The sequence below is a fragment of the Zalophus californianus genome, chromosome 14 (assembly GCF_009762305.2).
Source record: "Zalophus californianus isolate mZalCal1 chromosome 14, mZalCal1.pri.v2, whole genome shotgun sequence".
NCBI classification, from domain to species: domain Eukaryota; kingdom Metazoa; phylum Chordata; class Mammalia; order Carnivora; family Otariidae; genus Zalophus; species Zalophus californianus.
The window spans coordinates 38747477-38759829 of NC_045608.1; the positions used below are offsets into that span (position 1 = coordinate 38747477).

Here is a 12353-nt window from a genome sequence, read left to right on the forward strand (position 1 = left end):
TAGATAGTTGTATAACTTTGAGTCCTTTTTATGCAGAGGTCTGTGTGCATTTCCAAACTATATCCTAAATGCACACACTTGGCATACTATTATATTTTAAGAATATATAACTTTGCCTATGTAAAGTAATCCAAATAATGGTGTAATTCCTTTTCCTAAGTCAGAGAAGAGAAAATACTAGTACTAGATTTTAGAGCCTCCTTAGCACGTCTTCTCTCTGTTGCAGGTTGAGCCCATGCAAATATCACATGCATTCTAAATTTAAATGTCTCCAGATTTGTATTTCACTTTCCAGCGTATTTGCAGCAATGTTGCAAGACATTGCTATATTTTGGGGATCATTTTCTCTGCTTTCAACAGTTTTGTCAGGAGGCTTGCATTTCTTTTGGGGAATGCTACCTAGTTTAGTTTCAGAGGAGTTGTCCTTGCATAGTGAGCAGCCGAACGGCACAGGGCATCTTGGAACACTGAGCTAGCGGCCTCCTGACTAGATGTGAGCGTGCTACCCAGCTTCTTCTGATCTGAGCCTGGCCTTTCACAGAGCTCAGACTTTCCGAGTACCTCATGGTGACTTTAAGGTGAATATTATCCGTTGCCTCAGCGGTTGGGCTATATTTAAACACTTAGCTCTGGAATACTATTCAAGAAGTGTGGCTCAACTTTGATGACATCTTGAAGAGCATGAATGGAAAGAATCTACTTATCAGCAAACCTCATGGTTCTAATCAAAGGGTTCAATTTAAGACCACAGCCCTCGGCCTGGACTATCAACAGTAGCCATGGCTGTGCTTATGGGAAGCCTCAAATCCACATCTTGGCAAGCTCACCCAAATTAAGGTGGCCAAGCAGGGTCTACCTCCTGTCAGCAGCCTAGAATCCCAACAGATGGTCAGTTTCTCAGAGGACACAAGCTACATCATGTGTTGTATTCCCAGCAGCTAATACAATGCCCGACATATATATGTTTAGTAAACCACTGAAATGAATGCAGAAGTTGGATGAGATCTGATCCTGATTCCTGGACAGAAATAAAGGCCTGCATGAGCTGAAGCAAGGGCACTGGGGCGCTGGGGGGAAGAATCCAACTATCTCTACACCTGGTGGGACCCAGGGAGTCATCACCCTCCTTCCAGATCTTTCCCTATGAGCTAGGACCTAAATCTTCAGGTCCATTTTCAAGATCAGTGCATGCTCTATCTACTCTAAATTGATGTTTTGACTTGGATTTCATATATGCCCCCAGACCACCCTACATGTTTCAGGGGCCCTGTTGGCCAGCTTTTAATCCGTCAGCTTGATCATGTGACCACCCAGCTCTCCTATGAGGCATGTTGTCCCTCACCAGGAGTGCTCAGCCTACACATCACCAGCTCCTACTCTTTCCTGGAAACTTTTCAAGTCTTTTGGATGGGACAACACTTCTGATCATTCTCTATAGTGCCTGAAATCTAATGTTTTCCCCAGTAGGGTGATGCTTGCAGACTCCCTGCACCCACGGCTGGTAAGTCCCCCCGACAAGTGTTGGGAATTACGGAATGTCTACAGTGCTGCTGAGATTTAGACCACTCTTCTTCTTGCCTCCTTTCCTTCACCATGTCCTGAGCATGAAGGCATGAACTCCACTTGAAAGGCCTCTTCTTTTCTGAAACAAAATATTGGGAACTTTGATAATCACAGCAGAATTCTTATGTGAGCATCTTCTTCCCCAAACAGAATCCTCCCACCCTCTAATCAAGAAGAACAAGTGACTTTGCCTTTCTGTATGCCCGGCCCTCCAAACAAAAACAGGCTCTGATCAAGGCCTACTTGACACATTGTGGAGACAACTGTCTCTGCCAAGTTGATTTTCATGTGGGAGGTGATGCAGTCAGTATAGAATAGGGGCAGAGAATGGATTAGGGCTTACATCTGAAAGGGTAAGACCAAGGAGTAAAAAATCATACTCTGAAAATCATGACCACTGTGAATATGTTGATACATCATTTGGCCTTTGAAATGCCATAGATGTGGTCTAATATTTTATGAACAGCATTTGCCACAACTTGCTCTATGCCCATAAAATAAAGGCCAAACTCTTCATTGTGGCCGTCAAAGCAACTCATGCTGAGAACCCACCCACCTTTTCAGCATCAACACTAGAGACTTCCCAACTCGCCCGTAGCCTAGAGTGTGGAAACACCGGGTCCCCATCCCTCAAGCCTACATTCACACTTTAGAATATTGGTTGATGGTGAGCCCTCTAGATCAGTGCTTTCCAATCCTATTTACTTAATAGCATACATAGTAGATCATAATTTTGCATGGCAAAATGGGGTAAAATGGAAGGATTTGGAGATGTATGTTGGACTTTGGGGAAAAAAAGTATTTTTCTTTATATAATCATGATAAAATGTAAAGACAACATATTAGGATAATAATTTTGATTTTTAAATAATATTTAAAAGTATTTTCAGTGTTGATGATAAATTTTACATGGTCTTTCTATGAGTATATATTTTTAGTATCTGTTTTTAATGCTTGAAATGTTTCCATATCATTCCTGAACAAGAAATTTTTATGATGATTTATCAAATTCTGATAGTCTCCATCCATTGATAAGAATTTTTTTAAACAACTAGGTAATAAAAATGTATAAGCCATTGATTTAATAATCATTCTAAATTTATAAGGCGTTGATATTATAAATACCACAACAGCTCTCACATTGACAAATGTAATTTTTAAATTCTTGTGATAATGGATTTTATTTCTTTATTTATTTGACAGGGAGAGACACAGCAAGAGAGGGAAAACAAGCAGGGGGAGTGGGAGAGGGAGAAGCAGGCTCCCCACTGAGCAGGGAGCCTGATGCGGGGCTCAGTCCCAGGACCTTGGGATCATGACCTGAGCTGAAGTCAGACGCTTAACGACTGAGCCACCCAGGCGCCCCGTGATAATGGATTTTAAATCCAATTGAGCTTTCTTTCAATTATGTCAAAATTTATTTACTTATTCATTCATACAAAAAATGTTATAGATCTTTTATTCTTTGTCAAGTTCTCTAGGTAGGAGTGATTCAGCAGTGAATAACAGTAAAAAAATTCCTGCCCTCATGGAGTTTACATCCTGGTCAGGGGAGACAAACAAACAAAATAAAGTAAAAATGAGGGTTGTGTAGTAATGGTAGTGCTGGCCAATGGTAGTACTGGCCAATTTTGAATAGGGTGGTCAGGGAAGACCTCACCAAGAAGACGGTATTTGAACAAAAACCTGGAAAAGATGAAGGAATGAGTCGGGTGGCTTTGTGGGAGAAGGGCATTCAAAGCAGAAGTCAGAAGCATATACAAAGTGGACACAAGAATGAATCCAGTTTGTTTAAGAAACAAGACGGTGGCCAGTGTAGATTGGACAAAATAACCATGGCAGGCAATAGTGTGATATGAAACCAGAGAAATAACAGAGGTCCGATGCTGGAGAGCTCTACTGGCCAAGGTGAGGACTTTCTCTAAGCGGGATTGAGAAGCTAAGGCAGGTTTGACCATAGAGGAGAGAGAAAACATATGTTTTAAAGGATGACTTTCTCTTCTGTGTTGAAGATAGACTATGTATTAGGGTTTTCCAGAGAAACAGAACCAAGAAGACAGAGAGAGAGATATAAGAGGAAATTTATTATGGGAGTTGGCTCACACAATTTTGGAGGCCTTAGAAGTCCTGCAATCTGCCGTCTGCAAGCTGGAGAACCAGGAGAGCCAGCGGTGTCATTCTCTAAGTCCCAACGCCTAAGAACCAGGGGTGTTGATGCTGTAACTGAGGTCTAAGGTCAAAGCCTAAGAAGCAGGAGCTCTGATGTCCAAGGGCAGGAGAAGATGGATGTTTCAGCTCCTGAAAAGAGAGGGAATTCACACTTCCTTCACCTTTTGTTCCATTTGGGCCCCCAGTGGATTAGGTGATGCCTGCCACATTGGTGAGTGCAGATCTCCTCACTCAGGCCACTGAATCAGATGCCAGTTTCTTCCCAGGATGCTATCTGGGCATCCTTTGGGCCAGTCAAGTTGACACAACGTTAACTGTCACAGAGGGGCAAGGATCACAACAGTGAGGACGGTTAGGAGGTCTTTGCAATAACAGGCCACAGATGGTCGACTAGGAGCATCCACATTTCACAACACACCTTTGGGCCATACCACAGTACACGAGTACCACAGTGCACCAGTTAGGAAGCTCTGCTCCGCAGTATCCATAGATGGAGCCAAAGGAAGGTACATTGGGACCTTAAGTGTTTCAGTACCAGATTTTAATTTACACATATCCCAAGAACATGGAAACAAAGTTTATACAACCCTAAACCCAGGTTTAAACAATCAAACCAGAATTCCTGAGCCTAGACATTATGGAAATTAGATGATTTTCTTGTGTCACAGCCTTAGCTCAAGCTGCTCATTCTCAAATACAGGGACAGCATCAGGCTCTGACATGGGTTCAGCCATGTCCTCATCCCTGGGGAGGCCCAAACTCAGGCAGTGCTCTTTGCTCTCTCCGCATTTGCATTTATACCCACCTGGAGAAATTGCTCCTGGGTAGTCCTCTGTGTGGTCCTCCCTATATATCCCAGCAAGACTTTTAGTCTAGTTTTCTCTCAACCGAGAGCCTCAGATACATAGAATCTTAGATGGATGTGAGTGTGGTGTGTGACTGGGTGAAGGAGAGGTTAACACACCAAGAGACCCCTGTCATCCTCCAAAGGCTTGGTCCCCCAGCCCTGACCCAGATACAGGTCCAGCTCAACCCCAGTTCCTCACTGACCCGCTGCCCATGACTACCTAGCAGCACGAAAGATTTAGACGTGGTGCCACCCTTTGCCTAGATTTATTCCATAGTAAATAATTTATGTTCTCTACAGACTGATTGTCACCTCACACCTCTGTGACTTTATTCTTGCTGCTCCCTCTGCCTGGAGCCTCTGCCCATTTTCTTTAGCAGGTTAACTTTTACTCATTCTTCAGAGCTCAATCCAGGCATCATGGCCAACTGTCCATGGCTAACACTCCAAACAAAGTGCTGCTTTGGGCGCCTGGGTGGCTCAGTTGGTTAAGCGACTGCCTTCGGCTCAGGTCATGATCCTGGAGTCCCGGGATCGAGTCCTGCATCGGGCTCCCTGCTCAGCAGGGAGTCTGCTTCTCCCTCTGACCCTCTTCCCTCTCGTGCTCTCTATCTCTCATTCTCTCTCTCTCAAATAAATAAATAAAATCTTCAAACAAAGTGCTGCTTTGCATTCCCCTGCTGTTAGAGGTGCAAGATTATATTGAAGGCATTGCTTTGTGACTTTCTAAGTTTTTAGTGGTCAGAGCTGGATACTCTCTACTTCTACATTACCATGAACTGCCACATTGAACAAATGTTTGTGGGGCGCCTGGGTGGCTCAGTCGTTAAGCATCTGCCTTCGGCTCAGGTCATGATCCCAGGGTCCTGGGATTGAGCCCCGCATTGGGCTCCCTGCTCCACGGGAAGTCTGCTTCTCCATCTCCCACTCCCCCTGCTTGTGTTCCTTCTCTTGCTGTGTCTCTGTCAAATAAATAAATAAAATCTTAAAAAAAATAAAATAAAATAAATGCTTGTGAAACTCAGACTTCTCCTGTCTATAAAGCTTCTTCAACAATTTCCAGTAGTCCAAACTGATTTCTTCCTTATCTGAATTCTCAGAACCAAGTGACTTTGGAAGTTGTCTGTATCTTGTAATTCTGTGTTCTTCATCTACTACTCAACTAGATCTCGGTTTCATGCAGATTAGGATCAAGCATTCAATACGTACTCGGATGCTCAGCAATACCTAGCACAGTGATCAATACAGACCACAAATGCAAAATACTCACAGACTGTTCCCAGGAACTCTAGTTTTTACTCTATTAAATGAAGGAGTTGACTGACTTCTTTGCCTTAGGGAGTGATTATGAACGTTGTTTAGTAAACATTCAAGATGAGATTTGATTCTTTGAATGAAATGTGGCTAAATAGGTACAAATAGTTGATGGAGATGAAGAAGTACAAACTTATATTGTAAAATAAATATGTCAGGGGATGAGAAGTACAGTGTAGGAAATACAGCCAATAATATTATAATAATTCTGTAGATCACATGCTAGGTCACAAATCAGGTCTCAACTGGTACCAAAAGATTGGGATTATTCCCTGCATATTTTCAGACCACAATGCTTTGAAACTAGAACTCAATCACAGGAGGAAAGTCGCAAAGAACTCAAATACATGGAGGCTAAAGAGCATCCTACTAAAGAATGAATGGGTCAACCAGGAAATTAAAGAAGAATTTAAAAAATTCATGGAAACCAATGAAAATGAAAACACAACTGTTCAAAATCCTTGGGATGCAGCAAAGGCAGTCCTAAGAGGAAAGTATATAGCAATACAAGCCTTTCTCAAGAAACAAGAAAGTTCTCAAATACACAACCTAAGCCTAAACCTAAAGAAGCAGGAGAAAGAACAGCAAATAAAGCCTAAACCCAGCAGGAGAGGAGAAATAATAAAGATCAGAGCAGAAATCAATGAACTAGAAACCAAAAGAACAGTAGAACAGATCAACGAAACTAGGAGCTGGTTCTTTGAAAGAATTAACAAGATTGATAAACCCCTGGGCGCCTGGGTGGCTCAGTTGGTTAAGCGACTGCTTTCGGCTCAGGTCATGATCCTGGAGTCCTGGGATCGAGTCCCACATCGGGCTCCCTGCTCAGCAGAGAGTCTGCTTCTCCCTCTGACCCTACCCCCTCTTGTGCTCTCTCTCTCTCTCTCTCTCATTCTCTCTCTCAAATAAATAATAAATAAAATCTTAAAAAAAAAAAAGATTGATAAACCCCTGGCCAGACTTAATCAAAAAGAAAAGAGAAATGACCGAAATCAACAAAATCATGAATGAAAGAGGAGAGATCACAACCAACACCAAAGAAATACAAACAATTAAAAGAACATATTATGAGCAACTGTATGCCAGCAAATTAGATAACCTGGAAGAAATGGATGCATTCCTAGAGATGTATCAACTACCAAAATTGAACCAGGAAGAAATAGAAAACCTGAACAGACCTATAACCACTAAGGAAATTGAAGCAGTCATCAAAAATCTCCCAAAAAACAAAAGCCCAGGGCCGGATGGCTTCCCAGGGGAATTCTACCAAACATTTCAAGAAGAATTGATACCTATTCTCCTGAAACTGTTCCAAAAAATAGAAATGGAAGGAAAACTTCTAAACTCATTTTATGAGGCTACCATTACCTTGATCCCCAAACCAGACAAAGACCCCATCAAAAGGAGAATTATAGACCAATATCCTTGATCAACATGGATGCAAAAATTCTCACCAAAATACTAGCGAATAGGATCCAACAGTTCATTGAAAGGATTATTCACCATGACCAAGTGGGATTTATCCCTGGGCTGCAAGATTGGTTCAACATCAGCAAATCAAGCAACGTGATACAATATATTAACAAAAGAAAGAACAAGAATCATATGATCCGCTCAATAGACGCAGAAAAAGCATTTGACAAAGTACAGCATCCTTTCTTGATCAAAACTCTTCAGAGTATAGGGATAGAGGGTACCTACCTCAATATCATAAAAGCCATCTATGAAAAACCTACAGCGAATATCATTCTCAATGGGGAAAAACTGAGAGTTTTCCCCCTAAGGTCAGGAATGTGGCAGGGATGTCCATTATCACCACTGCTATTCAACATAGTATTAGAAGTCCTAGCTACAGCAATCAGACAACAAAAAGAAATCAAAGGCATCCAAATCGGCAAAGAGGAAGTCAAACTCTCACTCTTTGCAGATGATATGATACTGTACGTGGAAAACCCAAAAGACTCCACCCCAAAACTGCTAGAACTCATACAGGAATTCAGTAAAGTAGCAGGATATAAAATCAATGCACAGAACTCAGTAGCATTCCTATACACCAACAAGACAGAAGAGAGAGAAATTAAGGAGTCAATCCCATTTACATTTGCACCCAAAACCATAAGATACCTAGGAATAAATCTAACCAAAGAGGCAAAGGATCTGTACTCAGAAAACTATAAAATATTCATGAAAGAAATTGAGGAAGACACAAAGAAATGGAAAAACGTTCCAGGCTCATGGATTGGAAGAACAAACATTGTGAAGATGTCAATGCTACCTAGAGCAATCTACATATTCAATGCAATCCCTATCAAAATACCATCCACTTTTTTCCAAGAAATGGAACAAATAATCCTAAAATTTGTATGGAACCAGAAAAGACCCCGAATAGCCAGAGGAATGTTGAAAAGCAAAGCTGGCGGCATCACAATTCCGGACTTCCAGCTCTATTACAAAGCTGTCATCATCAAGACAGTATGGTAGTGGCACAAAAACAGACACATAGATCAATGGAACAGAATCGAGAGCCCAGAAATGGACCCTCAACTCTATGGTCAACTTATCTTTGACAAAGCAGGAAAGAATGTCCAATGGCAAAAAGACAGTCTCTTCAACAAATGGTGTTGGGAACATTGGACAGCCACATGCAGAGGAATGAAACTGGACCATTTCCTTACACCACACACAAAAATAGACTCCAAATGGTTGAAAGACCTAATGTGAGACAGGAGTCCATCAAAATCCTAAAGGAGAACACAGGCAGCAACCTCTTCGACCTCAGACACAGCAACTTCTTCCTAGAAACATCGCCAAAGGCAAGGGAAGCCAGGGCAAAAATGAACTATTGGGATTTCATCAAGATCAAAAGCTTTTGCACAGCAAAAGAAACAGTCCACAAAACCAAAAGACAGCCGACAGAATGGGAGAAAATATTTGCAAATGACATATCAGATAAAGGGCTAGTATCCAAAATCTATAAAGAACATATGAAACTCAAAACCCAAAGAACAAATAATCCAATCAAGAAATGGGCAGAAGACATGAACAGACATTTTTCCAAAGAAGACATCCAAATGGCCAACAGACACATGAAAAAGTGCTCAACATCGCTCGGCATCAGGGAAATCCAAATCAAAACCTCAATGAGAAATCACCTCACACCCATCAGAATGGCTAAAATTAACAAGTCAGGAAATGACAGATGTTGGCGGGGATGAGGAGAAAGGGGAACCCTCCTACCCTGTTGGTGGGAATGCAAGCTGGTGCAGCCACTCTGGAAAACAGTATGGAGGTTCCTCAAACAGTTGAAAATAGAGCTACCATACGATCCAGCAATTGCATTACTGGGTATTTACCCCAAAGATACAAATGTAGGGATCCGAAGGGGTACGTGCACCCCGATGTTTATAGCAGCAATGTCCACAATAGCCAAACTGTGGAAAGAGCCAAAATGTCCATTGACAGATGAATGGATAAAGTAGAAGTGGTATATATACACAATGGAATATTATGCAGCCATCAAAAGGAATGAGATCTTGCCATTTGCAACGACGTGGATGGACCTGGAGGGTCTTATGCTGAGTGAAATAAGTCAATCAGAGAAAGACATGTATCCTATGACCTCACTGATATGAGGAATTCTTAATCTCAGGAAACAAACTGAGGGTTGCTGGAGTGGTGGGGGGTGGGAGGGATGGGGTGGCTGGGTGATAGACATTGGGGAGGGTATGTGCTCTGTGGAGCGCTGTGAATTGTGCAAGACTGTTGAATCACAGATCTGTACCTCTGAAACAAATAATGCAATATATGTTAAGAAAAAAAAAGAAAGAAGAAGATAGCATGAGGGGAAGAATGAAGGGGAATAAATCGGAGGGGGAGACGAACCATGAGAGAAAATGGACTCTGAAAAACAATCTGAGGATTCTAGAGGGGAGGGGTGTGGGGGATGGGTTAGCCTGGTGATGGGTATTAAAGAGGGCACGTTCTGCGTGGAGCACTGGGTGTTATGCCCAAACAATGAATCATGGAACGCTACATCAAAAACTAATGAAGTAATGTATGGTGATTAACATAACAATAAAAAATTTAAAGAAAAAATAATATAATAATTCTGTACAGCCACAGGGGGTAACTATACTCTTGGTGAGCATTTTGTAATGTACGTCGTTCTCTATCACTATGCTGTACACCTGAAACAAATATAATATTCCATGTTAACTATACTTCAATTAAATATAAAATTGTGTGAATACAATATCTAATTATGAAGCCTTTATTCCATATTACATTCCCATCTGTCCAATGACTAAAGAGAAACCCACAAAAATACCATAGAGTAAATCCCAAAAGAATTGACATCAGTATATTTGGCCATTCTTCTCCAAAGGCTGTGTCTCTGTGAAGCTTCAATGTTAGATTTTCATAAAAGCCAATATTTAGATATTTACCTGTTCCATGTTAACATCATTCTGCTTGCTCACATGTAAATATAATTTGATGGCTATTACAATCGCCAAATTTAACAAAGATATCAACATATGAAAACATCATTTATGATAAAATTGATTAATAATATCCATATTTCATTTTTTTATCTTTCTGTGGTTTGGGATACGAAACATCAGTTTAATTAGTAATTCAAAGAAGAGAAATAGGTGTAAATTTGGGATGTAACTATCTAATGACATTTGGAAATTTCTTATTGACATCTAATTTAATAGTATTGGGAAAGCCTTAAAATATTACATAGTAAATTTATTTTTTTTAAGATTTTATTTATTTATTTGAGAGAGAGAGAATGAGAGACAGAGAGCACAAGAGGGAAGAGGGTCAGAGGGAGAAGCAGACTCCCTGCCGAGCAGGGAGCCCGATGCGGGACTCGATCCCAGGACTCCAGGATCATGACCTGAGCCGAAGGCAGTCGCTTAACCAACTGAGCCACCCAGGCGCCCCTACATAGTAAATTTAATGAAGTAAAATATTATTGCTTTTTAAAAAAAACAGAATGATCACAAACCAGTTCTAATCTGGAAATAACTCAAACCCTTAGCAGCCTGCAGAGTTTGGAAGAAAGCTCACTTATGTAGTTATTTTTAGATGCTTTGATTATTGTGCCTGACTTTATATTTAACAACTGTCCTGTCAAATGGCTGTGCATGTTGTTTCATGTCACACACTTACAAAGTGACAGGGACTTTACATTTTTAAAAATAAGCACCTACTATAAGTGGTAGGATGGAGGAGTTTATACAACAAGAAAACTTACCCTGGAAACACTTTTTGTAGCAGCTAAAGAGCAGTTAGTGAATCTGCTCATATAATTCTATTTTTTGTGTGTAAAACTGTTCTTCTAAATGACTTAGCCCTTTAAACAAGATGTTCTTTTGTTTTATTCATATTTAGGAGGACTGAAACATATTATCACATAATATGTGTCATTCTGACAGTTTATTTTAGATCATTTTAATTAGATATTTTAAAATGTTTAAATTTAATGTACTTTTAAGGAACAGATCAAGAACAATAAATATTCCCTAGGTTCAGGACTGAAATATTCTCTAAAACTCTCTGAAAAAAAATTCATGGCCTGCAATGGTTTAAGATCTATGGAGTGAATACATGGAATTCTATAATTCTATATACTGTGCTAACCTTAAGCATTTCCAGAGCTGTTAGAGCGGCTGTTGGAGCTCTCCATGGTGTCCGTTTTATCAAGTTCAGAGTAGGTCCCAAGCCAGTGGTTCTCAAATGTTTTGCTTTTATGACCTCTCACTCTCTTAAAAATAATTGAGAATCCAATGAGAGATGTTTTGTGTCAGTGATATCTACCATATTTATGTTATTGGAAATTGAAATGGAGAAATGTTTAAAAAACCTTTAATTCATTTAAAAATAATAAATCTATGATATGTTAGCATAAATAGCATCTTTTTTATTAAAAATAGTTCCATCATAGTGCATTGGCTTGTAGCTTGCCATGATTATGATTATAGTATGATGTATTGGTCATTTGGAAAATATTGGTTCACTGGGTTATGCAGTTGACATATTTCATTATACAATACCAAAAACTCTCATTCATTATTATAACCACTAACACTATAATACTCAAAATATTTAAGAGTTACAGAGCTGAAAAGCTCACAGTGGCAAAGACAAGTTTTCTATTACTCTAATTTTAACTTGAAAGCTTGAATTTCCATCACTGGCAAAAATAATTTCAGTTAAAGTAGTTTTCTTTGAAATGGCCAGGTCTTTTCATTTATTTTTGAGAAAATGTCTGCCAAAACCCAAGTCTGAATACGTGTGGTTTGTCTCTTGATCTGTCATATCCCAAAGCATGAACTAGTTAGTTTGTAATTCAAACGGCCACACAGGTGCCTTTCCTCAGGGAAACTGTCATACACTGGTAGGCAGCGAAAGTGCTTTTTACATACTTTCAATTTCACCATCAAAATACTAA

General features: G+C 40.2%; 1 protein-coding gene across 2 annotated transcripts in view; it reads right to left on the minus strand.

Moving 5' to 3' along the window:
- The window catches only part of LOC113912558, an 84575-nt gene that overhangs the window by 6264 nt on the left and 65958 nt on the right, over positions 1-12353 (minus strand). Inside the window, exons 3-4 of one of the 2 annotated variants that reach the window (XR_003516874.2) lie at positions 3667-3861; positions 137-1642 (exon numbers count right to left, since the gene is read on the minus strand). Coding sequence is in view for 1 of the 2 variants with exons in the window: in XM_027575883.2 (XP_027431684.1) it covers positions 1533-1642 (110 nt within the window). In the remaining variant the exon portion in view is untranslated. Of the gene's footprint in view, positions 1-136; positions 1643-3666; positions 3862-12353 lie in introns of those variants that run through there. The other variant, XM_027575883.2, reaches the window with a different exon arrangement.